General features: G+C 44.5%; 1 protein-coding gene across 2 annotated transcripts in view; it reads left to right on the forward strand.

Annotated features, from left to right (window-relative positions):
- IL12RB1 (interleukin 12 receptor subunit beta 1) overlaps positions 1-26787 on the forward strand; it is a 403260-nt gene that overhangs the window by 323747 nt on the left and 52726 nt on the right. For both annotated transcript variants that reach the window (XM_040417823.1, XM_040417824.1), the window contains one exon: positions 9326-9415. In XM_040417823.1, coding sequence (XP_040273757.1) covers positions 9326-9415 — 90 coding nt within the window. The remainder of the gene's footprint in view (positions 1-9325; positions 9416-26787) is intronic.

Raw genomic sequence — 26787 nt, forward strand, 5'->3', positions numbered from 1 at the left:
ACGCACACCATCAGAGGCGTGCAGCGTTTGTAATCAAGTTACATAGTCAGCAATTAGATCAAGTGTATTGGCGTGATTGCTGCGGCCGGACACTTAGATCAATGCTCCTGATGAATCACCGACACAAGTCGGAAGGGAAACGCGTCGTGCATTAGCACTGCAAGATATATTTGATACATGCAGGCTAACTCTCTTCCCATTACTTGAGCCCCAATAGAGAACATTCCTCCTGCATATTGGTCCTATACAGATATAGGGGACGCACTGTTTATAGGGACTGCAGCCCTGAGGGACTAGTGCAGATACACTCTTAGGACTGCAGCAGGAGTGTTCCTTTGTTTTCCATACTCCTATACACAATAAGGAGTTCTTGTGGTAGGGTCAATTTAGGAACCAGCATAATTATTGGTCTGAATCTGTTCCAGTTCACCCTATCAGCCTATATTTGTGGAGATTACTTTTTAATAATATGAAATAAAGTGTTTTTAACGTACTTCATTTAGGCAGTAAACAGTATTTACCTAGTACGTCCATTTACTATTATATAAAAGTTAATTGCATAACATTCCACTTCTTTCCCTTAAAAAACTCTTTGGTTGCTTTTGCAGTATGCTTTGGGTCATTGTCCATCTGCACTGTGAAGAGCAGTCCAATGAGTTCTGAAGCATTTGGCTGAATTTGAACAGATAATATTGCCCGAAACACTTCAGAATTCATCCTGCTGCTTTTGTCAGCAGTCACATCATTATTAAATACAAGAGAATCAGTTCCATTGGCAGCCATACATGCCCACACCATGACACTACCACCACCATGCTTCACTGATGAGGTGGTATGCTTAGGATCATGAGCAGTTCCTTTCTTTCTCCATACTCTTCTCTTCCCATCACTCTGGTACAAGTTGATCTTGGTCTCATCTCTCCATAGGATGTTGTTCCAGAACTGTGAAGGCTTTTTTAGATGTCGTTTGGTAAACTCTAATCTGGCCTTCCTGTTTTTGAGGGTCACCAATAGTTTACATCGTGTAGTGAACCCTCTGTATTCACTCTGGTGAAGTCTTTGCTTGATTGTTGACTTTGACACACATACATCTACCTCCTGGAGAGTGTTCTTGATCTGGCCAACTGTTGTGAAGGGTGTTTTCTTCACCAGGGAAAGAATTCTTCGGTCATCCACCACAGTTGTTTTCCGTGGTCTTCCGGGTCTTTTGGTGTTGCTGAGCTCACCGTTGCGTTCCTTCTTTTTAAGAATGTTCCAAACAGTTGTTTTGGCCACGCCTAATGTTTTTGCCATCTTTCTGATGGGTTTATTTTGTTTTTTTCAGCCTAATGATGGCTTGCTTCACTGATAGTGACAGCTCTTTGGATCTCATCTTGAGAGTTGACATCAACAGATACCAAATGCAAATAGCACACTTGAAAGAGGACAGTATACTACTACAGAGGGATTTGGATAGGTTGAAGGCTTGGGCAGAGAAGTGGCAGATGAGGTTTAACACTGACCAATGTAAAGTTATGCACATGGGAAGGAATAATGCAAATCACTAGTACATACTAAATGGTAAAACACTCGGTAACACTGACATGGAAAAGGATCTTGGAATTTTAATAAACAGCAAACTAAGCTGCAAAAACCAGTGTCAGGCAGCTGCTACCAAGGCCAATAAGATAATGGATTGCATCAAAAGGGGCATAGATGCCCGTGATAAGAACATAGTCCTACCACTTTACAAATCGCTAGTCAGGCCACACATGGAGTACTGTGTACAATTCTGGGCTCCTGTGAACAAGGCAGACATAGCAGAGCTGGAGAGGGTCCAGAGGAGGGCAACTAAAGTAATAACTGGAATGGGGCAACTACAGTACCCTGAAAGATTATCAAAATTAGGGTTATTCACTTTAGAAAAAAGACGACTGAGGGGAGATCTACTTACTATGTATAAATATATCAGGGGTCAGTACAAAGATCTATCCCATCATCTATTTATCCCCAGGACTGTGACTGTGATGAGGGGACATCCTCTGCGTCTGGAGGAAAGAAGGTTTGTACACAAACATAGAAGAGGATTCTTTATGGTAAGAGCAGTGAGACTATGGAACTCTCTGCCTGAGGAGGTGGTGATGGTGAGTACAATAAAGGAATTCAAGAGGGGCCTGGATGTATTTCTGGAGTGTAATAATATTACAGGCTATAGCTACTAGAGAGGGGTCGTTGATCCAGGGAGTTATTCTGATTGCATGATTGGAGTCGGGAAGGAATTTTTTTTCCCCCTAAAGTGGGGAAAATTGGCTTCTACCTCACAGTTTTCTTTTTTTTGCCTTCCTCTGGATCAACTTGCAGGATGACAGGCCGAACTGGATGGACAAATGTATTTTTTCGGCCTTAGGTACTATGTTACTCTGTTACTATGAAATGAACTCTGGACCTTTTATCTGCTCATTGTAATTGGGATAATGAGGGAATAACGCACACCTGGCCATGGAACAGCTGTGAAGCCAATTGTCCCATTACTTTTGGTCCCTTAACAAGTGGGAGGCACATATGCAAACTGTTGTAATTCCTACACCGTTCACCTGATTTGGATGTAAATACCCTCAAATTAAAGCTGACAGTCTGCAGTTAAAGCACATCTTGTTCATTTCATTTCAAATCCATTGTGGTGGTGTATAGAGCCAAAAATGTTACAATTGTGTCAATGTCCCAATATATATAGACCTGACTGTATATATATATCCATTTTACCCCCTCTGTATATATACCATTTTGCCCCCTGTATATATATCCATGGGATGCTGGTGTTAGGGGTTCTGGGGGGACCGCCAAAATATAGCTTGTGTTGTCAAAAATCCTTGCACCGGCCCTGAGGAGAGACTCTCCATACTGCTGTGGGAAGAGGAGAACACAGCGGCCATAGCAGCACAATATACAGTATTACTGCCTGCCATGGACTGAGAAGAGCCTGATATACCATGGACTCCTATATCTCACCCTGGATGTGTCCTCAACCCTACCCATTTATTTCCCACCTGCTTTGGCAATGCTAAACTGTATTTAGTCCTGCCAATAAATCTGATTTGATTCTATATTAGATAGATAGATAGATAGATAGATAGATAGATAGATTGATTGATTGATAGATGGAAGATATATGTAAGATAGTTAGATAGATGATAGTGTGACGAATACCAGACCTCGTGCGCGTTTGACGTCACCTACGTAGAGCTCACGAGAAGCGGTATGGTCACGGGTTACCAAAGCGTGACATTACGCCCTCCAGAGTAGCAGGTAAGGTACAGTTTAGGCTACTTTCACACCTGCGTTCAGTGCAGATCCGTCTTGTATCTGCACAGACGGATCCACACCAATAATGCAAACGCTTGTATCCGTTCAGAACGGATCCGTTTGCATTTTTCTTTTTAACAAAAGTCTAAGTCAAAACGGATCCGTCCTGACTTACATTGAAAGTCAATAGGGGACGGATCAGTTTTCAATTGCACCATATTGTGTCAGTGAAAATGGATCCATCCTCATTGACTTACATTGTAAGTCAGGACGGATCCGTTTGGCTCTGTATCATCAGGCTGACATCAAAACGCTGCAAGCAGCGTTTTGGTGTCCGCCTCCAGAGCAGAATAGAGGCGCAACGGAGCCAAACTGATGCATTCTGAACGGATCCTTATCCATTCAGAATGCATTGGAGCTGAACTGATCTGTTTTGGGCCGCTTGTAAGAGTCCTGAAACGGATCTCACAAGCGGACCCAGAAACTCCAGTGTGAAAGTAGCCTTACACAGATACCTCTTGTCCACGTGGGTACAGAGAGGCAACAAGCCGAGAGAGCCTTTTCACTGCCGCAGTGAAATAGCACGTCCTCAGCCCGGGAAATCTGACACCAGCTTCTCGTTTGATATAAGCCCGGTCCGCTAACGGGATTATATAGGGTGAGAAACCAACCCGCGGTAGCTTATAACTTGGCCGAAAACCGTGTGGATTTGTGATCAGGATACAAGATAGCACAAGATTAAATTATATATTTAATCGCCTTAAGGGGACACTAGATGACACAATATACACAGAGGATATATACAGTGGTCTGAGGTTACAGATACAGATGATACAGATACAACAGGGTTTAGGAGAGCAAAAGTCAGTTACCGGGTAGATGAAAGTTCCTTTGGGTTATGAGGGTGGAATAGTTTTTGGCTGCATTCACGTGGGGGCAGTGATGTCACCTGGTTCCCTGTCTCTCCAAAGACATTGGCACGATGTGACCCCCTTCAGAAAAAACACCGCCCGCTGGCTTGCATGGGCTTATGACCTGTAGCTTATGGGTAGGGTCCACTCCTCCTTCTCTGGTGCTGGCAGACCATGACCCATAAAACCCCTTAGGGCTCATAGCCCCAGACCAGAATGTCGCAGGAAGATGGTTCCGGGCCCAATTGATCCTCCTGGGTTCAGGCTACAACTAGAGTCCAAACATGGTGCCACTATTTGGTTTCTGTGGGGAGATATGTATATCTCCCCTCCCGGGCATTCTAGCATCAAGCCAGGACCACGCAGATGTTTGGCTTTGCCCCAGGATCGCAAAAAGATAACCGAATTATGCCTGGGATGGATGGACGATTCATAATTTCTTATGAAATATAGGTGCCAACATGTCTGGGAGGTATCATTGATCCTGGGCAAGGGCTGAGACCTCCTGCTGGGGTTTTTCCTGCAGGATTAGCTTGCCTCCAAACTGGCTGGTTGAGGTGTGACTTTATCCACCTGGGGCCTCCTTGAAGTCTGGACCCCTGGGGGATTTCTATCTGACAGCAGATGGCTGGGGGGTGAGAACTTATTTTGCATGTACACTGACCAAGGTGAATCAGATGAAAATCATGGCTGCCAGTAAATGATAATCCATATTCCTCACAGATCGATATTAGATAGATAGATATATGATAGATATAAGATAGATATATATAAGATAGATAGATAGATAGATAGATAGATACAGTCAGGTCCATAAATATTGCGACACAATTCTAACATTTGTGGCTCTATACACCATCACAATGGATTTGAAATGAAACAAACAAGATGTGCTTTAACTGCAGACTGTCAGCTTTAATTTGAAGGTATTTACATCCAAATCAGGTGAACGGTGTAGGAATTACAACAGTTTGCATATGTGCCTTTCACTTGTTAAGGGACCAAAAGTAATGGGACAATTGGCTTCTCAGCTGTTCCATGGCCAGGTGTGTGTTATTCCCTCATTATCCCAATTACAATGAGCAGATAAAAGGTCCAGAGTTCATTTCAAGTCTGCTATTTGCATTTGGAATCTGTTGCTGTCAACTCTCAAGATGAGATCCAAAGAGCTGTCACTATCAGTGAAGAAAGCCATCATTAGGCTAAAAAAACAAAACAAACCCATCAGAGAGATAGCAAAAACATTAGGCGTGGCCAAAACAACTGTTTGGAACATTCTTAAAAAGAAGGAACGCAACAGTGAGCTCAGCAACACCAAAAGACCCGGAAGACCATGGAAAACCACTGTGGTGGATGACCGAAGAATTAGTTCCCTGGTGAAGAAAACACCCTTCACAAAAGTTGGCCAGATCAAGAACACTCACCAGGAGGTAGGTTTATGTGTGTCAAAGTCAACAATGAAGAGAAGACTTCACCAGAGTGAATACAGAGGGTTCACCACAAGATGCAAACCATTGGTGAGCCTCAAAAACAGGAAGGCCAGATTAGAGTTTGCCAAACAACATCTAAAAAAGCCTTCACAGTTCTGGAACAACATCCTATGGACAAGTGAGACCATGATCAACTTGTACCAGAGTGATGGGAAGAGAAGAGTATGGAGAAAGAAAGGAACTGGTCATGATCCTAAGCATACCACCTCATCAGTGAAGCATGGTGGTGGTAGTGTCATGGTGTGGGCATGTATGGCTGCCAATGGAACTGGTTCTTTTGTATTTATTGATGATGTGACTGCTGACAAAAGCAGCAGGATGAATTCTGAAGGGTTTTGGGCAATATTATCTGCTCATATTCAGCCAAATGCTTCAGAACTCATTGGACTGCGCTTCACAGTGCAGATGGACCCATGACCCAAAGCATACTGCAAAAGCAACCAAAGAGTTTTTTAAGGGAAAGAAGTGGAATGTTATGCAATGGCCAAGTCAATCACCTGACCTGAATCCGATTGAGCATGCATTTCACTTGCTGAAGACAAAACTGAAGGGAAAATGCCCCAAGAGCAAGCAGGAACTGAAGACAGTTGCAGTAGAGGCCTGGCAGAGCATCACCAGGGATGAAACCCAGAATCTGGTGATGTCTATGCGTTCCAGACTTCAGGCTGTAATTGACTGCAAAGGATTTGCAACCAAGTATTAAAAAGTGAAAGTTTGATTTATGATTATTATTATGTCCCATTACTTTTGGTCCCTTAACAAGTGGGAGGCACATATGCAAACTGTTGTAATTCCTACACCGTTCACCTGATTTGGATGTAAATTCCCCTTAAATTAAAGCTGATAGTCTTCAGTTAAAGCACATCTTGTTCGTTTCATTTCAAATCCATTGTGGTGGTGTATAGAGCCAAAAATGTTAGCATTGTGCCGATGTCCCAATATGACCTGACTGTAGATATAGTAAAAAAAATAAAAACAGCTACAGTGGGGGGAGGACAGGTCCTGTATATTCTCTGCAGGCTGCCTCCCCTCCTGTACCTATCAGGTTATGTCTGCCAAGAAGCAGCCCTTGTCATTTATTGTAGCACAGAGAGGAGAGAGGGGTCGGCAGCACATATGTCAGGTCATTAGAGGGTGACATTCTGAACTCACCAGTAAACCAGGGGAGCAGGCTAGAGGAGGCCATTACATTCACAGTGCAGGGCCTCTGGTGAGAGAGAGAGGAAGGGGGCGTGGCCAAGGTCTGCCTGACTGCTGTGGAGCCGGTGCTATTGATGCAGCACCCAGCTCCTCACTACAGCATAAGGACCCTGCGGGCCACAGTGGGCAGGAGACCAGGGACCAGCGTTCCTTGCTGTGCTGTCTGTGCTCTTCTCAGCTCTCTTCCACTTATGTCTGGGCAGCTCAGCAGGGGGCCCCATTTAGGGATGTGGGCCCTTGGCAATTGCCCTGTTTGCCCCTCCCCCCCCCTTTAAGGCCGGCCCTGAGCTTAGTTGAAGCTTACCATTTTGAGATATAACATTTTTATCTGTATATTATAAGATGCAGTCATGAGTAAAACAAAGTACGCCTTCTTTGATTTCTAGGTTTTACATCTCCAGACATAAAAAGAACAACTTGTCGTTATAAGGTCTTAACTACAAGGTAACTACAAGCTCAGATGAATAACAGCACACAACAAATTACATCATGTCATTACTTATTCAACAAAAATGAAGTCAAATGGGAGAGATATGCCTGAAAACCAAGTACATTCATGAATCAATAATAGATTGTAGAGAATCACCTTTATCTGCAATAACTGGAAGTAATAATTTTCTGTATAACTTTATCCTTGTAGCACTGGGGTCCTAGGCTCGAATCCGACCAAGGACAACATCTGCATGGACTTTGTATGTTCTCCCCGAGTTTGTGTGGGTTTACTCCGGTTTACTCCCACACTCCAAAGACATACACAGTTGGATGCTAATGTCTGTAAAGTGCAAAAAATAATAATAAATAAATCCATTCCAATGCTGTGGAGGATTTTTTTCCTTTACAACATTGTTTCCGTTCTTTGAAGTTTGTGGGCACACATTTATGCTCAATTCTCTTAAGGTCAGGCCACAACTTTTCAACTAGACTGAGGTCTAGACTTTGACTGGGCCATTGCAACACATTGATGAATTTTTTCAGCCATTCTGGTATGCTTGAGATCATTGTCAGTTGTATGACCCAGTATCAGCCAAGCTTTAGCTATTAATAGATGCTGCAAAGGGAACGTCGTAGGGACAAAACCTGTAAAAGAGTGGAGGAATTGCATTTTTTTCCCAATTCCTCCCCATTTGGAATTTTTTCCCACTTCCCACTACATTGTACGCCATATTAAATGGTGGCATTATAAAGTACAATCTGTCCCGCAAAAAACGAGCCTCAAGCAAGAGAAAAGTAAAAACAAAAATAAACAAATAAACCTCTGGTATCCAAGGGGTTAAAGGGGCATTCTGGGATTTTTGAACTTATTACCTGTCCTCTGGATAGGTCATCAGTATCCGATCGCTGGAGGTCCGACATCCAGGCCCCCCTTCCGATCAGCTGTTTAAGAAGGCAATGGAGTTCTTGGTAGTGTCACGGCTTTCTCTTTGCTCACCAACACAGTGCCTTCCATTTGATAGCAGCTATGTTTGGTATTGCAGCTCAGTCTTGTTCATTTCAATGGGGCTGAGCGGCGCCTGCTCCATGTGACCAATGAACGTGACATCACATGACCTACGAAAAACTGCAAGAAAACTGTGGCGCTACTACACTGGTGCTTTCTCAAACAGCTGATTGTGGGGTTACTGATAAACTATCAGTAGGATAGGCCATCAGTTCAAAAATCTCAAAAAAAACTTTTAAACTGTCCATGTTCTTTATAGAAAGAAGATGCTTTCTCCTGGCAATCCTTCCAAACAAGCCATATTTGTTCAGTCTTTTTCTAATTATACTGTAAAGAACATGTACATTTAACGTGCTACCTGAGGCCTATAGAGTCTTAGATGTAGCTCTTGGGTTTTTTGCAATTTCTCTGAGCAATACACCGTTTGACCATGGGGTGATTTCGCCAGGGCGTCCACTCCTAAGAAGATTAACAACTGCCTTAAATGTTTTCCACTTGTGAATAATCTTTCTCACTGTAGTATGGTGGACTTCACATTCTTTGGAAATTGCCTTATAACCCCTCCCAGATTGATGGTCAGCAATAATTGCTTCTATAAGATACATGGCATTCTGTTAATACACGTCTGAATGCTCCAGACCAGCAAACTGCCAAAACCTTTTTATAGAGTTGTTCACACTTGCTGATGGTCAGTTAATTAAAGGCACTTGATTAGCAGCACCTGGCTTCTACTTACCCTGTCAACTCCTATGGAAACAGTAAGTGCTTAATTTTTAACACACAGCATCTGCAGTTTTGCCTAGTTTTTGTTACATAAATAATGACTAGGTGTAATTTTTCACGTGTTGTTGTTCATCTGAGGTTGTAGTTACCTAATTTTAAGAACTATAGACCAGATTTTTTTTTATGTGCTGATACATAAACCATGAAATTCTAAGGTGTATTTCTTACTTACGGTAATATTTTGGTTGTAATGATTTATCAGGTGTATTTTTTTTCTTCAGATAATTTTCTCCCAATGAAGTGTTACAGAATTTACGTTCACAAGATGAGTAAGAACCAGAGAACTGTGGGCACAACAAACTACTTCAAGCGTAAGTCGGAATTTCCTTTCTTTCTACATTTTCCTATATTTTCACCCGTTTCATTGTTACAGATTTAATGAAATGATGTTTAGAAAGGTGTTTTCCAGGCCAATATTATAGCTACTGATATTGTAGACTGTATTTGCTGGCTAAGAGAGACAATTTACGGTATTTCAACACTTTTCAAATTTTAGTACTAAACATTTAATTTTTTAGGATGGTGCTGTTAAGAGATAACATTGCCTCTTACCAAGTTCTCATACCTGTGGTAGATATGCCCGTGTATTTTGGTAGACATGTGGGGAATTGGGTCAGCACAACCTGTATGTGGTGCACATCACTATGGCGAAATACATATACAAACGAAAAATACAAATGTGATAGCACTCTACATCCAGCAATTTGCCTCCATGCTGGATGAGGCATTGGTGTACATTTTGGCCAAAGCGTAGTAAGCCACTCACCACGTCAAGGTCGCCTCTATTTGAGTGGTCCCTAACACTAGTTCCTACCTGTTTATGGGCCATGACAGCCACACAAAATCCAGGGAATGCAGGTCAGCGTGCACGCCAAGCACACTCTGCTTTTAACCCCGTCCGGTGCCATTACAGCTTTCATCGGATCCAGGGATGCAAGTACCAACATGCACGCTGAGCCCACCATATACTTCTCCTGGAGCCAAATTGGTAGACATCTTTGTATTTTATTATCAACTATTGTATAAAATTTACTTAGTGTTATAATTCAGAAATAAATCAAAAAAAGGGGCCCGCTCACCTCTGTCCCCTCAGGGCAGGTGCTCTAGTCCAGAAATTGAGACACCCCTCAAAGAAAATTCTAAATAGATAATTGTATTGGACTGGCACTCATATATGGAATATAAACATGGTTTATTGGATAGAATTAAATTAGAAGTAATGTCACCTGTCACAAATCATTTTCAATAAAATACAATATAAATACTGATGGCACTAGACGTCTTTGGACCTATATGGTCCTAGTTGTTAGATTCAATAGACATTGGTGCCATCGGTTTCTGCAACCCTGAATGATATTCCCTTCAAGCAACAATTTCCATGTATTATTCCAAATTTCACTGATTGGAGTCCCGTATATTGAAAATATCCCGGATACACAAGGTTCAGTGCTTTTAGTATACTGATATTTGAAAAATGAAACAATTTTCAACAAGACAGTGTCCACAATGTTTACACGCTGTTGCAGACCAGCGTTAACAGTCCGTACTTAAAATAGGCCAATAGTTCCTCCACGGCAACTTTCCAAAAAAAAACTGTGTAACAATTTCCACAGCTGACACTGTTGCGGGCTACTTGTCCGCTGTTTATAGTTGCCGGCAAAATAAATTCTCTAATAGGTAAGCCCACACTTGTGGGAAAATATACAGGAGGTATAACATTCCTCCAACCAAAGTAACATCGATCACGGTAATTACCGCTGTTGCTATATGAGAAAAAAACAGAGCTACTAAGTTGCACTATACGACATGAAATACAGTGGATTAACCAATAGCCCTCTATTAGAGAATTTATTTTGCCGGCAACTATAAACAGTGGACAAGTAGCCCGCAACAGTGTCAGCTGTGGAAATTTTTACACAGTTTTTCTTTGGAAAGTTGCCATGGAGGAACTATTGGCCTATTTTAAGTACGGACTGTCAACGCTGGTCTGCAACAGCGTGTAAACATTGTGGACACTGTCTTGTTGAAAATTGTTTCATTTTTCAAATATCAGTATACTAAAAGCACTGAACCTTGTGTATCCGGGATATAATTTCAATATACGGGACTCCAATCAGTGAAATTTGGAATAATACATGGAAATTGTTGCTTGAAGGGAATATCATTCAGGGTTGCAGAAACCGGCGGCACCATTGTCTATTGAATCCAACAACTAGGACCATATAGGTCCAAACACGTCTAGTGCCATCAGTTCCTGCACCATATTTTTGATGTTTTAAGATTTTATTATATGATTTATTGTATTTATATTGTATTTTATTGAAAATTATTTGTGACAGGTGACATTACTTTTAATTTAATTCTATCCAATAAACCATGTTTATATTCCATATATGAGTGCCAGTCCAATACAATTATCTATTTAGTGTTATAATTGTTTGCATTCATTACCAGTACATGAAACAATAGCATTGCATGTGAGTACAGGAAACTTTTCAGTAGAATATAGTATGAGAAAGTGGCAGTCTTCCTCACCTTCCAGCAGACTGTTGTTCCTTTTAACCTGCCTGCAAGCTCTCCATAATGTGTAAATGTTAAAGGGGTTGTCCGGGTTCAGAGCTGAACCCGGACATATCCCCATTTTCACCCAGGCAGCCCCCCTGACTTGAGCATTGGAGCAGTTCATGGCACTGATGGGCAGGCTTTAGTGCTGCTCTAGTCTGTAAAACGGTTAGGGCAGCGCTAAAGCCCGCCCATCAGAGCCGGTGATGTCACCGAACACACTGCTGGGCGGAAGCCTCCGCCCGACAGTGTGTTATTGTAAATGAAAGAGCCGTTGCCCTGCATGATCCAGCGCAGGGAAATGGAGAGCATCAGAGCATTAAATGCTCCGATGCTAACATCAGGGGGGCTGCCTGGGTGAAATTATGGGTATGTCCGGGTTCAGCTCTGAACCAGGACAAACCCTTTAAGTACCTTTGGCAAAGGAAATAAGCCACTGCCCAATCCCTCTTCTCCCTAACATCTGCTGTTACAAGACAGTCAAGAGCCGCCAGACATAACAGATCATTTCATAATCTAATGAAATCAGTGGGTTTGGCCAACTTTCATCTAATCAGTATGGCCAGCTTTATGCTCTTCTCATAAAAGATTTTATTTTGTTAATATTAAAGTGTAACTGTCATAAGATCAAAAGATCTGTAATTACCTTATAATAACAGCTTTCATTAACACGTTAAGGACCCAGGCCAAGAATGCTCGTCCTAAAAGGCCTGTACTTAGTGCCCCAGGACGAGCATTCTCGTCCTGCGGTCCTTCCTCCCCCCCCCGGTGCCGCAATCAGCGGCAGAGATCCGGCTGTTACTAAAAGCCAGAACCCTGCTGCATCCACCAGCATCGGTGATAACGCAGATGCCGGTAGATTAACCCCTCATATGCCGTGGTCATCGCTGACAGCGGCATATGAGAGTTTTGCTCTCCCTCACCTCATCCATCGGGTCCCCACGCTGCTATGGTCGGGACTCGATGGTTGCCATGGCAGCCCCAAGCCATTCCAAGGCTTGGGGCCGGGCATGTACGGAGGCCTAAGAGGCCCAGCCCCCAGGCTGGATCTCCTAGGCAACTGTTAGCGTCTTACAGTTTTATAGTTTTAGCGTCTTACACTAATGCCTATTTCACACGGGCGTCGCGTGTGAGGGCCGGATAGGATGCGGGTGCGTCGTGGAAAAATCGTGCAAGTAGGTACGCAATTGCAGTCAGTTTTGACTGCGATTGTGTTCCGATGTTCAGTTTTTATCACGCGGGTGCAATGCGTTTTGCACGCGTGTGATAAAAAACTTACTGTGGTACCCAGACCCGAACCCGGACTTCTTCACTGAAGTTCGGGTTTGGGATCGGTGTTCTGTATATTTTATTTTCCATTATAACATGTACAGTGAGCCGGGCTGTGGTACAGTGGGTCAGGATATATGTGTAGTAGTTTGTGACGCCAATTGCAGCTTGCGCAGGTACTGTAACAGGGCCCTTTAAGATGTTATAACTCACGTACCAGGTGAGGAATGCCAGAGGGAGATAATGTCTCTGAGTAGTAGATATGGTAGTGTCAACGGTGTCTCCTACCTTGGTACTGATGGACTCCTGGATCCTGGCTCACTTTAAATAAAATTGAGTGTGGTTAGCAGGAGTAATTGAGGAATAATGGAGGTCCAGACAGGAGAGATAATCCAACTTGTCTTTACTTAGTGACTTGCAGCTTTCAATCCATACAAGATACAGCATAGGTCATGGGTCCCAGCAGGTATTGGCAATATGTGGCAGGAATCTATATGTATTCTGCTTCTGGTCATATGCCTAGTAGATCTGGCAGGTATCTATCTTCTGCTCTGTCTGTAGTCTGCTTGATATGGGCCTGACTAGCTGAGGAGGTATTTGGCTTCTCCTGGTCTTTGGATCTGTACTCACAGGACTGCTCGCAGGGTATGGTGACTTCTTCCTGGAGATCTATAGTTCTGTAGATGGCTGCTTGCTTTGTCCACCAGCTGAGTTAGACCACTCAGGCTGGGAAGAGTGATCTGGGCCTCAGCCGAGGCTCAATCCTGTCTTGGGATCCCTGTTTCTGGGAGCTCCTGCTAACACAGCCTTCCCCAAGGAGGGGGCTGGTACACACTAACTAACTTCCTCTCCTCATCATGAGACAGGACATGGGAACATCCCACTTCTGCTCACAGAGGGGGGAGCTAGCCTGGAATGGACTATTCCAGCCTGGGGATACTAACTAACCATGGTCTGCTACATATTGCTGCCACCTGCTGGTGTACATGGAGAATTACAGCAAATACACAATACAGGCCTGGAAAATACATGTAATGGAAATATACAGTTAGGTTACACAAGGTGACAATACACATATACACCTGACATATTGTAGCGGGGAAACAGAAGTTTTAGTGACATACTTCAGGATGTTACACATGGTTAAAAGGGAAAATAATAGCATTCTTAATGCAGAATGCTTAGCCACGTGGTGAGCGCGATTACGTCACCAAAGGTCCTTTTGCAGGTCCTGAAAGAAGAAGCAAGAAGAGGAAGCCGACTGCGCAATCTATTGGAACAGGTAAGTTTTTTATTTATTTTTTAACACCTCAAGCTACATTTTACTAAGCATTCTGTATTAAGAATGCTATTATTTTCGGTTATAAGGGAAAATAACACAGGGAATACACTTTAATGGGGTACGGGCTTGCTTTCATCCCTATTATCTCCTAGCAAACATGCGTGAAAATCGCACCACATTCGCACTTGCTTGCGGATGCTTTCTATTTTCACGCAACGCACAAGTGATGCGTGAAAATCACCGCTCATGTGCACAGCCCCACTGAAGTGAATGGGTCCGGATTTAGTGCGGGTGCAATGCGTTCACCTCACGCATTGCACCCGCACGGAATTCTCGCCCGTGTGAAAGGGGCCTAACATTATAATACAGCACAATACAGATGTATTGAGCTGCATTGAAACAGGGATCGGACCCTGTAATGTTGAAGTCCCAGAGTGGGACAAATTATAAAGTGGGAAAAAAAGGTTTACAAATAAAAATTAAAGTTTCAAGTAAAAAAAAGCGTCCTTTTCCCTAAATAAAGTAAAACTTTTTTAGGTATTGCCGCGTCCGTATTGACCAGCTCTATAAAAATATATCACATGACCTAACCCCTCAGATGAACACCGTTAAAAAATAAAATAAAAACTGTGCTAAAAAGCATTTTTTTTGTCACCTTACATCACTAAAAGTGCAACACCAAGCGATCAAAAAGGCGTATGCCCCCCAAAATAGTACCAATTTAACCATCACCTCATCCCGCAAAAAATGATACCCTGCCTAAGACAATAATACAAAAAGCATAAAAACTTTGGCTCTCAGACTATGGAGATACTAAAACATGATTTTTTTTTGTTTCAAAAATGATATTATTGTGTAATTACGCAATACGCAATAAAAAAAAGTATACATATTGCGTATTTCCACGTCCGTAACAACCGGCTCTATAAAAAATATCACATGAACACCATAAAAAAAAACAATGTAAAAAGCCATTTTTTGTCACCTTACATCCCCCTCAAGTGGACACTGTAAAAAAAAAAAATTTGAAGTGTCAAAAAAGCCTTTTTTTGTCACCTTACATCACACAAAGTGTAATACCAAGCGATCAAAAAGTCATATGCACCCTAAAATAGTCCAAAGAAACCGTCATCTCATACTGAAAAAATTAGCCTCTAAAAAAGGCAGTCACCCAAAAAAAAAAAAAAACTATGGCTTTTCATTATAAAAAATGCTTTATTATGTAAAACTGAAACAAACAACCAAAAAATATTTGGTATTGTTGCGTCTGTAACAACTTGCTCTATAAAAATACTACATGATCGAACCTGTTAGATCAGTGGTTCTCAACCTTTCTAAAGCCGTGACCCCTTAATACAGTTCCTCATTTTGTGGTGACCCCCAACCATTACATTTTTTTCCTTCCTACGTCATAACTAATTTTGCTACTGTTATGATGACCCACCAAAAACACGCACAGACACCAATACACCAAATGTTAATTCAAATACACAAGTATTCATTCATAACCACAAAACTTTAGCATAAATACAAAATATTTGTAAACCAAATAAATAACTTTAAAATAAATAATAAACAACAAATGCCCCCTAAAAAATAAATCAGTGGTGCGCACAGTACCCCTCAAATAAATAACTCAGTGGTGCTCACAGTACCCCCCCCCCCCCAAAAAAAAAAAAAAAAAAAAAAATCAGTGGTGCTCAGGGTACCCCTCAAATAAATAAATCAGTGGTGCTTCAAGTCCCCCCCCCAAATAAATAAATCAGAAGTGCTCAGGGTCCCCCAAATAAATAAATCTGTGGTGCATCAGGTTTCCCCCAAATAAATAAATCAATGGTGCTCAGGGTCCCCCAAATAAATAAATCAGAAGTGCTCAGGGTCCCCCAAATAAATAAATCAGCGGTGCTTCATGTCCCCCCAAATAAATTAAGCCTTGCTCAGCCAAATATTTAAAATAAAATTAGCCAGGCTCAATTAAATCATTGGTGGCAGTGGTGCTCAGCGGCGGTGTCAGTAACGAAAAAACTCGGACCTCAGCAGACTTACCCGTCCAGACGTCAGGCTCCTTCAAGCACAGGCAGTGATAGGACATCACTTCCTGTGCGCGAGGATAAGGGGCCGCTGCCGTTGTGCGGGCGACCCACAATAGGAAGCCTCAGGCGACCCACCGGAAAGGGCCGATCGACCCCCAAAGGGGTTGCGACCCCTAGGTTGAGAACCGCTGTGTTAGATGAACACTGTAAATAACAAAAAATAAAAACGATGCCAAAACAGCTATTTTTTGTTACCTTGCCTCACAAAAAGTGTAATATAGTGCAACCAAAAAACATATGTACCCTAAAATAGTATGAACAAAACTGCCAACTTATCCTGTAGTTTCCAAAATGGGGTGCATCAGTGGGTCTTCAAATGTGACACGGCAGCTTAAAATTATTCCAGTGAAATCTGCCCTCCAAAAAACATGTCACGATGTGGTGTTTCGGGAAGCGGGGACGGCCGGGGCGCGCTCGCGTCATCAGTGTGCCTGGCGTCGCCCGTTCCCATGACAACCGCAATAGGGCTGAGCGCCGAGCTGATCACTCGGCACTCGGCTGCATCAGAACTCTGGAGTCATGTGACGCTGGCCACGAGCGCTCTGTTTAACCGCCTCAGGACCGCCGTACGCAGGATTGCGTCCTGGCGGCAGCCCTGCTATTCTGGGTGGACGCATATACGCCTCCTCTCGCGAGAGGCGAGATTTCCTGTGAACGCGCGCACACAGGCGCGCGCGTTCACAGGATCGGAAGGTAAGCGAGTGGATCTCCAGCCTGCCAGCGGCGATCGTTCGCTGGCAGGCTGGAGATGCGATTTTTTTAACCCCTAACAGGTATATTAGACGCTGTTTTGATAACAGCATCTAATATACCTGCTACCTGGTCCTCTGGTGGTCCCCTTTGCTTGGATCGACCACCAGAGGACACAGGCAGCTCAGTAATAAGTAGCACCAAACACCACTACACTACACCCCCCCCCTGTCACTTGTTAACCCCTTATTAACCCCTGATCACCCCTGATCACCCCATATAGACTCCCTGATCACCCCCCTGTCATTGATCACCCCCCTGTCATTGATCACCCCCTTGTAAGGCTTCATTCAGACATCCGTATGTTTTTTACGGATCCACTGATACATGGATCGGATCCGCAAAACACATACGGACGTCTGAATGGAGCCTTACAGGGGGGTGATCAATGACGGGGGTGATCACCCCATATAGACTCCCTCATCACCCCCCTGTCATTGATCACCCCCCTGTAAGGCTCCATTCAGACGTCTGTCTGTTTTTTACGGATCCACGGATACATGGATCGGATCCGCAAAACACATACGGACATCTGAATGGAGCCTTACAGGGGGGTGATCAATGACAGGGGGGTGATCACCCCATATAGACTCCCTGATCACCCCCCTGTCATTGATCACCCCCCTGTCATTGATTACCCCCCTGTAAGGCTCCATTCAGACGTCCGTCTGTTTTTTACGGATCCACGGATACATGGATCGGATCCGCAAAACACATACGGACATCTGAATGGAGCCTTACAGGGGGGTGATCAATGACAGGGGGGTGATCACCCCATATAGACTCCCTGATCACCCCCTGTCATTGATCACCCCCCTGTAAGGCTCCATTCAGACATCCGTATGTTTTTTACAGATCCACGGATACATGGATCGGATCCGCAAAACACATACGGACGTCTGAATGGAGCCTTACAGGGGGGTGATCAATGACAGGTGGTGATAACCCCATATACACTCCCTGATCACCCCCCTGTCATTGATCACCCCCCTGTAAGGCTCCATTCAGACATTTTTTTGGCCCAAGTTAGCAGAAATATTTTATTTATTTTTTTCTTACAAAGTCTCATATTCCACTAACTTGTGTCAAAAAATAAAATCTCACATGAACTCACCATACCCCTGACGGAATCCAAATGCGTAAATTTTTTTAGACATTTATATTCCAGACTTCTTCTCACGCTTTAGGGCCCCTAAAATGCCAGGGCAGTATAAATACCCCACATGTGACCCCATTTCGGAAAGTAGACACCCCAAGGTATTCGCTGAGGGGCATATTGAGTCCATGAAAGATTGAAATTTTTGTCCCAAGTTAGCGGAAAGGGAGACTTTATGAGAAAAAAATAAATAAATCAATTTCCGCTAACTTGTGGCAAACAAAAAAAAAAATCTATGAACTCGCCATGCCCCTCATTGAATACCTTGGGGTGTCTTCTTTCCAAAATGGGGTCACATGTGGGGTATTTATACTGCCCTGGCATTTTAGGGGCCCTAAAGCGTGAGAAGAAGTCTGGGATCCAAATGTCTAAAAATGCCCTCCTAAAAGGAATGTGGGCCCCTTTGCGCATCTAGGCTGCAAAAAAGTGTCACAAATCTGGTATCGCCATACTCAGGAGTAGTTGGGGAATGTGTTTTGGGGTGTCATTTTACATATACCCATGCTGGGTGAGAGAAATATCTTGGCAAAAGACAACTTTTCCCATTTTTTTATACAAAGTTGGCAATTGACCAAGATATTTATCTCACCCAGCATGGGTATATGTAAAATGACACCCCAAAACACATTGTCCAACTTCTCCTGAGTACGGCAATACCACATGTGTGACACTTTTTTGCAGCCTAGGAGGGCAAAGGGGTCCACATTGCAAAGAGCACCTTTCGGATTTCACCGGCCATTTTTTACAGATTTTGATTTCAAACTACTTTGCACGCATTTGGGCCCCTAAAATGCCAGGGCAACTACCCCACAAGTGACCCCATTTTGGAAAGAAGACACCCAAGGTATTTCGTGATGGGCATAGTGAGTTCATGGAAGTTTTTATTTTTTGTCACAAGTTAGTGGAATATGAGACTTTGTAAGAAAAAAAAAAAAAAAAGAATCATCATTTTCCGCTAACTTGTGACAAAAAATAAAAAGTTCTATGAACTCACTATGCCCATCAGCAAATACCTTAGGGTGTCTACTTTCAGAAATGGGGTCATTTGTGGGGTGTTTGTACTGTCTGGCCATTGTAGAACCTCAGGAAACATGACAGGTGCTCAGAAAGTCAGAGCTGCTTCAAAAAGCGGAAATTCACATTTTTGTACCATAGTTTATAAACGCTATAACTTTTACCCAAACCATTTTTTATTTTACCCAAACATTTTTTTTTTATCAAAGACATGTAGAACAATAAATTTATCGAAAAATTTATATATGGATGTCGTTTTTTTTGCAAAATTTTACAACTGAAAGTGAAAAATGTCATTTTTTTGCAAAAAAATCGTTAAATTTCGATTAATAACAAAAAAAGTAAAAATGTCAGCAGCAATGAAATACCACCAAATGAAAGCTCTATTAGTGAGAAGAAAAGGAGGTAAAATTCATTTGGGTGGTAAGTTGCATGACCGAGCAATAAATGGTGAAAGTAGTGTAGTGCAGAAGTGTAAAAAGTGGTCTGGTCATTAAGGGTGTTTAAGCTAGGGGGGCTGAAGTGGTTAAAGAGGCAGTCTGCTGGCCACAGATTGCCTGTTATTGAGGTCCTTCCTGCATGATACTCACCTGGTTTGTGTGTTCCTGCTTGGCTTCCGATTTCCCGTACGTCTCATCCCCTGGTCTTGGCGTGCTCTCCTAGTTTGACTTCGGCATGTCCTGACGATTCTCTGCTTGCTTCTACGGTACCTTTTCTGCTCACTTGGTTTTGACGCGGCTTGTTTGACCTTTCTGTTTATGTGTGTTGTCTTCCCTGCACTATCCTAGCTAAGGATTTGTCGACCAGTTGTCCCTTGTCGCTAGGACTTGCGAGGCAAGTAGGCAGGGACTAGAGTGAGGGTGGAGTTCAGTGGTCACTACCCCACCCCCTGTGTGTGTGACAAACCATATGGCGTTCCTTTCCTTCTGCGCCCTGCCGTGTCCGTACAGCAGTTTACGACCACATATAGGGTGTTTCTGTAAACTACAGAATCAGGGTAATAAATATTGAGTTGTGTTTGGCTGTTAACCCTTTCTTTGCTACTGGAAAAAATGGATTAAAATGGAAAATCTGCGAAAAAAGTGAAATTCTGAAATTTCATCTCCATTTTCCATTAATTCTTTTGGATCACCTAAAGGGTTAACAAAGTTTGTAAAAATCAGTTTTGAATACCTTGAGATATGTAGTTTCTAAAATGGAGTCACTTTTTTGGAGTTTCTACTCCAGTGGTGCATCAGGGGGTCTTCAAATGTGACATGGCAACTTAAACTTATTCCAGTGAAATCTGCCTTCCAAAAACCATATGGCGTTCCTTTCCTTCTGCGCCCTGCCGTGTGCCCGTACAGCAGTTTACGACCACATATGGGGTGTTCCTGTATACTACAGAATCAGGGAAATAAATATTGAGTTTTGTTTGGCTGTTAACCTTTGCTTTGTTAGCAGAAAAAAATTGATTAAAATGGAAAATCTGCCAAAAAAAATTCTGAAATTTCATCTCCATTTTCCATTAATTCTGGTGGAACACCTAAAGGGTTAACAAAGTTTGTAAAATCAGTTTTGAGGGGTGTAGTTTCTAAAATGGGGTAATTTTTATGTGGTTTCTATTATGTAAGTCTCCCAAAGTGACTTCAGACCTGAACTGGTCCTTAAAAAGTGGGTTTTGGAAATTTTCTGAAAAATTTCAAGATTTGCTTCTAAACTTCTAAGCCTTCTAACGTTCCCAAAAAATAAAATGGCATTCACAAAATGATCCAAACATGAAGTAGACATATGGGGAATGTAAAGTAATAACTATTTTTGGAGTTATTATTATCTATTATTTTTGATAAATTTGGTATTTTTGTATAAATAAAAATTACATTTTTTGACTCAATTTTACCACTATCATGAAATGCAATATGTGACAAGAAAACAATCTCAGAATGGCCTGGATAAGTAAAATCGTTTTAAAGTTATTACCACATAAAGTGACACATGTCAGATTAGCAAAAATTGGCCTGGTCCTTAAGGTAAAAAAAATGGCAAGATCTTTTAGGTGTTAATGTCCCCTGTCCCTTTCCACTGCTCCCGTAAAAGACAGTTGCTATGCGCTTGTCTGTCTCCGGCTAAGAAGACAGGAAGACGGAGGGGCAGTCCTTCACACTGCATACCTGTATTTATGGTCAGGGCTAGGACAACGTTGGCGTACGCAGAGAAACCTACCCTGAACATAGTGGCTGAATTGTGCCGGAAGCCACGGGCGCGGGTACACCAGTGAGAAAAGGGGGCATACCTGATGGTAACCTGAGAAAAAAAGGGCGGGAGGGAGGGGCGTGAGGCTCGGGCGCCTGGCTGAACGGAGGGAAGGGGACTAAATAGCCAGACGCCCCTCCCACAAATGCAGGCTGGTAACAGCCTTATAATTTATGGTCAGGGCTAGGACAACGTCGGCGTACGCAGAGAAACCTACCCTGAACATAGTGGCTGAATTGTGCCGGAAGCCACGGGCGCGGGTACACCAGTGAGAAAAGGGGGCAAAAAACAACCGGTAGGTACAACACTTTTATTTACAAATTACAAAGCCAGAGAACGAAAGGCATGAGATATCTCAGTTTGAGGATTGGGTATATACCTGGTAAAGCAGGAGGATCGCCACCGCCCCATGGACCGGATGACGTGAGCCGGCACCTGATGACGGGAAGCAGCGGAGGCTGCCCCTATACGAAATGAGTGCCCTGAAATTACCTTGGGGTCATAGCCTAAACCCTGGGCGAGGGCACGGATATAAGCGATGAATTGCGAGGTGCTGAGAGGCTTGCCTGCATGTGGCAAGGGTGGACTGTCGGGCAATGAATCTCGGATGAGTGCTGTCAGTTGATGCAGCACCTGGACTGGGCACCAATTGTTCAAAGTCGGGTAGAACTTGATTTCAGAGGGAGGACCCGTCGGATTGGTTTTGGTGGAGGGTAGAAGCAGAGTGTAATGGCCCTGGCCCCATGACAGATGTTGCTTCAGAGGATGGTTTTTACGATTTGGACCAGCCAGAACCTCTCCGGGCCGGAGGAACCCATAAAAAGCGAGATACATAGCCGCTTTCAGAATCAGGCTAGTGGAGGGCCCAAAAGGATTACCATCCAATGACGAGGAGAGATCCCTGAACAATTCGCTGGATACTGGCTGCCTATGGCTCACGGATCCCTTCCCTTCCTTTTGAATGCCCCGGAGAGTGGCTTTAATAGCTTGGATGGAAAAATAGGACCTGTGATGAGGATTGGCCAGCATAGCGTGATGTTGAAGTCCGGCCAAATAAAGTCTGATGGTACCATACGACAGAGAGAGATGCAAGTGACAATAGGCCAGGAAGGCCATGATGTAGGAGATCTCGGAGTGTTGACCCCTTGGATGATTCCTAGAGAATTTATCAAACGCCCTTAGGCCAGCCTGATAATTCCTCGCCGTATTACGTGACAACGATTTAGCGACCAGGCCCTCGGCCTCCTCTAAGAGCGAATCTAAACCAGAATGAGGGTGCTGAATTGGGGCACCGGGGTGCCTGACCGATCCGCGTCGGGCATTTCCTGAAAGAAAATTGCAAAATTAGCACGGGAAAGCGCGTCCGCAGCCCTATTCTGTTCGCCTGAGATGTGTACGCAGCGCATGTGAAAATTGTGGTGGAGGGATAACCACACTAACTTGCGTAATAACGCCATGATCCTGAGGGACTGGGCCCTGCCCTTGTTGACGATGTCCACCAAGGTCTGGCTATCCGTAACGAACGTCACGGAAGAGTTAGACCAGAGGTGACCCCAGGCCTGAGCAGCCGCCACTATGGGATATAGTTCCAAAAGGGGGGAAGATTTTAGAGCTGCAGAGTCCGAGGCTAATTCTGGCGGCCATCCGGCAGCCAGCCAATGAGATCTGAAAATGGCAGCGAACCCGGAGGAACCGGCGGCGTCGGAGAAAACCATGAGGGAAGAGGAATCCCACTGCGGAACGAACAAGAAAATGCCGTTCCAGTTAGCGAGAAAACTGCTCCACATGTCGAGATCTGCAATGGCCTGGCTGTCCAAATGGACGACAGAATCTTGTTCCGGGGCCGAGGGCAGGAGACATAGCAACCTGGAAAGGAAGGCCCTGCCTTGAGGCATAATTCTGGTGGCGAAATTAAGCATCCCCAGCAAGGATTGGAGCTCCGCCCTGGTCAGCGAGTGAGACTGGACTGCCCGGGAGATGGCTGAGCGAATCCTGAGCAACTTCTCGCTGGGGAGGCTAGCTTCCATTCTAACGGTATCTAGAATAATGCCCAGGAAGATGACTGTAGTGGCCGGACCCTCAGTCTTGGCCGTGGCCACGGGGACCTGGAGTCGGGAAAAAATATCCAGAAGTGAATGGGGAATGGAAGGGACCTGACTGGGCCTTTCAATGAGGGGAAAATCGTCCAAGTAGTGAAAGACCATGGATAAGCCACCGTGATGGTTGAGAATCCAGTGCAGGGCTTTAGCAAGCTGTTCAAAAGCCAAGGGCTGCTCTTGGAGCCAAAAGTAAGCCGGTTGGCAAAATAAAATCTATCTGCCCACTGGATGCCGTAGTACTTCCAAAGCTGCGGGTGTATTGGAAGCAGCTTAAAAGCGTTGGCAATATCTACCTTGGCCAACCAAGCCCCGACACCTGCTTGAAGAATGTACTGGATGGCCTCGTCAACTGAGGAATATTGCATGGAATATTCCTCAGACGGAATGAGTGAATTAAGACTGGGGATGGAGGACATATGAGGCGTGGAGAGATCATAAATGAGACGTTTTTTATTTGAAGATGACTTCGTGACCAGGCCGATAGGGTTGATGCGCCACGACCGGAATGGGATCTGAAGGAAAGGACCAATGACGAACCCTTTGTCGACCTCTGCCTGAATGAGAGTGGTCAACGCCTCAGGGTCACTGGAGGCGGATAGCAGATTGGGGCCCAACCAGCAGCCCTGAGGGGGCGTGATAATGCCGGTGTGAAACCCCTCTCTGCACCCATCCAATAAGAAGGCGACAAAGGAACGATCTGGGTGGTCCTGCAGGAGTGCAGCCAGTAACTCCAAGTTGAGGTCGGCTAGTCAGGAGTCCCTGGCTGACTTCCCGGGACAGGAAGGACGAGGGTGGGCCCGAAAACAAAGGGAGCAGATGTGCAGTGCCCGGCACGCATTGAAAGCACAGCCCTTGGCATTAAAATTATTGCACACCTGGCTACTGCCAAGGTACACAATGGGCCTACCCAGTTTATCTAATGATGAGGAAGACCTGGAGGACCCGGACGGACCTGGAGTGGGCGCTGACTGAGGATCTTGCACCGGATTAGGGCACCATTCTGTGGAATAAAAGATGGACTGGCAGATGGCACACAGGGGAGCCTTCAGACCTGCGAAGTGCCGGCAGAACAGCTCCATGTCCAAGTCTGCCCAGTTGGACATGAACTGAAATTGATTCAGGGCTGCGGCGGCTTTGGCAGAAAACGAACGATGATAATCGTAAAATGCCGAGCTGCCGTACTTGTGCCCCAAATCCGTAATCCGGTACAAGTAAGTATCTAATTCTTCCCTGCGATTGGGATGGGCGGAGCATATTACATCCCTGTAGAGGCTGAAGGCCAGGACGAACTTGGAAACCGACAGCTTCCTATTTAACCGAGCATCCTTGGCCTTCAACACCACGGAAACCTCTCCGCAATTAATCACCCGATTTTCGGAGATATCCTGGGAGGCAATCAAAATGGATGCTAAATTAACGTCCTTGCCTGCCAAGATATCCTTCTTAATATGCTCCGGAACGAAATGGGAAGGAGCAATTTGGGGGGTGGCAGAAGGCCTACCTGCAACGTCCGGAGGAATGGCAGGAATGACTGCCGAACCCGGATATTGCGGTGAGGCTGCTGGTCTGGATTCTAAAACCGCGACCCTATTCTGGATGTCCGTGACTGAGCTAACGAGTCCGGTGATGGATGACTGGATCTGAGCTAGAGCCAGCTGGATGGAGTCGCTATTGGACTGCTCCGCTGTCGGACCCGGAGTGGTCATCAGGAGCCGGTATAATTCGGCCTTGCGGGCAGTCGCGGGATGCCGGATCCCCCTGCGATTGAGTTCGGCGATTAACTTTGGCACAGTCCAGCTCCTTAGAGATGTGTTGCTATAATGCCCCGAGACGGATGATCCTGGCATGGAGAGGTTGTCCTCCATATCGGACATGTGAGACATGATAACCTGACGGAATGTGAACGGATTTGGAAAGACGACTTCCAAAAACCCCGACCGATTAAGTGGAGAACTGATAAAAAGAACGGATTTGAGTATCAAACTGACAGTTAAACCCTACCCTAGTGACCGTCTTTGAGCCGACTTACCTGGAATTGCCTCGAAATTCCTAGATGAAAACGAAGGAGAGAAGGAAAAATAACAACTGCCCAATCTAAAGGAAGGAACAACCGACATCAGAATAGATGAAAACCCTAAGAAAATGCAGACAAAACCTGGCCGCTCCAGGAACATTGACATCCTGGGCGATCCAGGAACATTGACAACCTGGGCGATCCAGGAACATTGACAACCTGGGCGATCCAGGAACATTGACAACCTGGGCGATCCAGGAACATTGACAACCTGGGCGATCCAGGAACATTGACAACCTGGGCGATCCAGGAACATTGACAACCTGGGCGATCCAGGAACATTGACAACCTGGGCGATCCAGGAACACTGACAACCTGGGCGATCCAGGAACACTGACAACCTGGGCGATCCAGGAACATTGACAACCTGGGCGATCCAGGAACATTGACAACCTGGGCGATCCAGGAACATTGACAACCTGGGCGATCCAGGAACATTGACAACCTGGGCGATCCAGGAACATTGACAACCTGGGCGATCCAGGAACATTGACAACCTGGGCGATCCAGGAACATTGACAACCTGGGCGATCCAGGAACATTGACAACCTGGGCGATCCAGGAACATTGACAACCTGGGCGATCCAGGAACATTGACAACCTGGGCGATCCAGGAACATTGACAACCTGGGCGATCCAGGAACATTGACAACCTGGGCGATCCAGGAACATTGACAACCTGGGCGATCCAGGAACATTGACAACCTGGGCGATCCAGGAACATTGACAACCTGGGCGATCCAGGAACATTGACAACCTGGGCGATCCAGGAACATTGACAACCTGGGCGATCCAGGAACATTGAAAATATGGGTGAACCAAGGACCCTGGAAAATGAAAAGACCATGGGACAGAAGTAGATTGAGACGACAAAACCGGCTGTCACAAAACAGTAAATCGAAAATGTCCCTTGTACCTGAACCTGCCAATTCTGGTATTATGATGCTGCCCCTTTTTTTTTTTTTTTTTTGTACAGCCTAAGTATAGCTGCTCTGAGTTTAAATGGGCATGTATATTAAGGGCGGTTTTTATTTTAATTTTATTTTACCGCAGATAAACTGTTGTGGGTTGTGGAGCACTAATGAGCTGCGCCCCTCCTGAGACACAGGAGTACTGCCTGCATCATAAAACCACAATTGAGAGCACCTTCTG

This window comes from Bufo bufo, chromosome 2 (genome assembly GCF_905171765.1).
Source record: "Bufo bufo chromosome 2, aBufBuf1.1, whole genome shotgun sequence".
Lineage (NCBI taxonomy): Eukaryota > Metazoa > Chordata > Amphibia > Anura > Bufonidae > Bufo > Bufo bufo.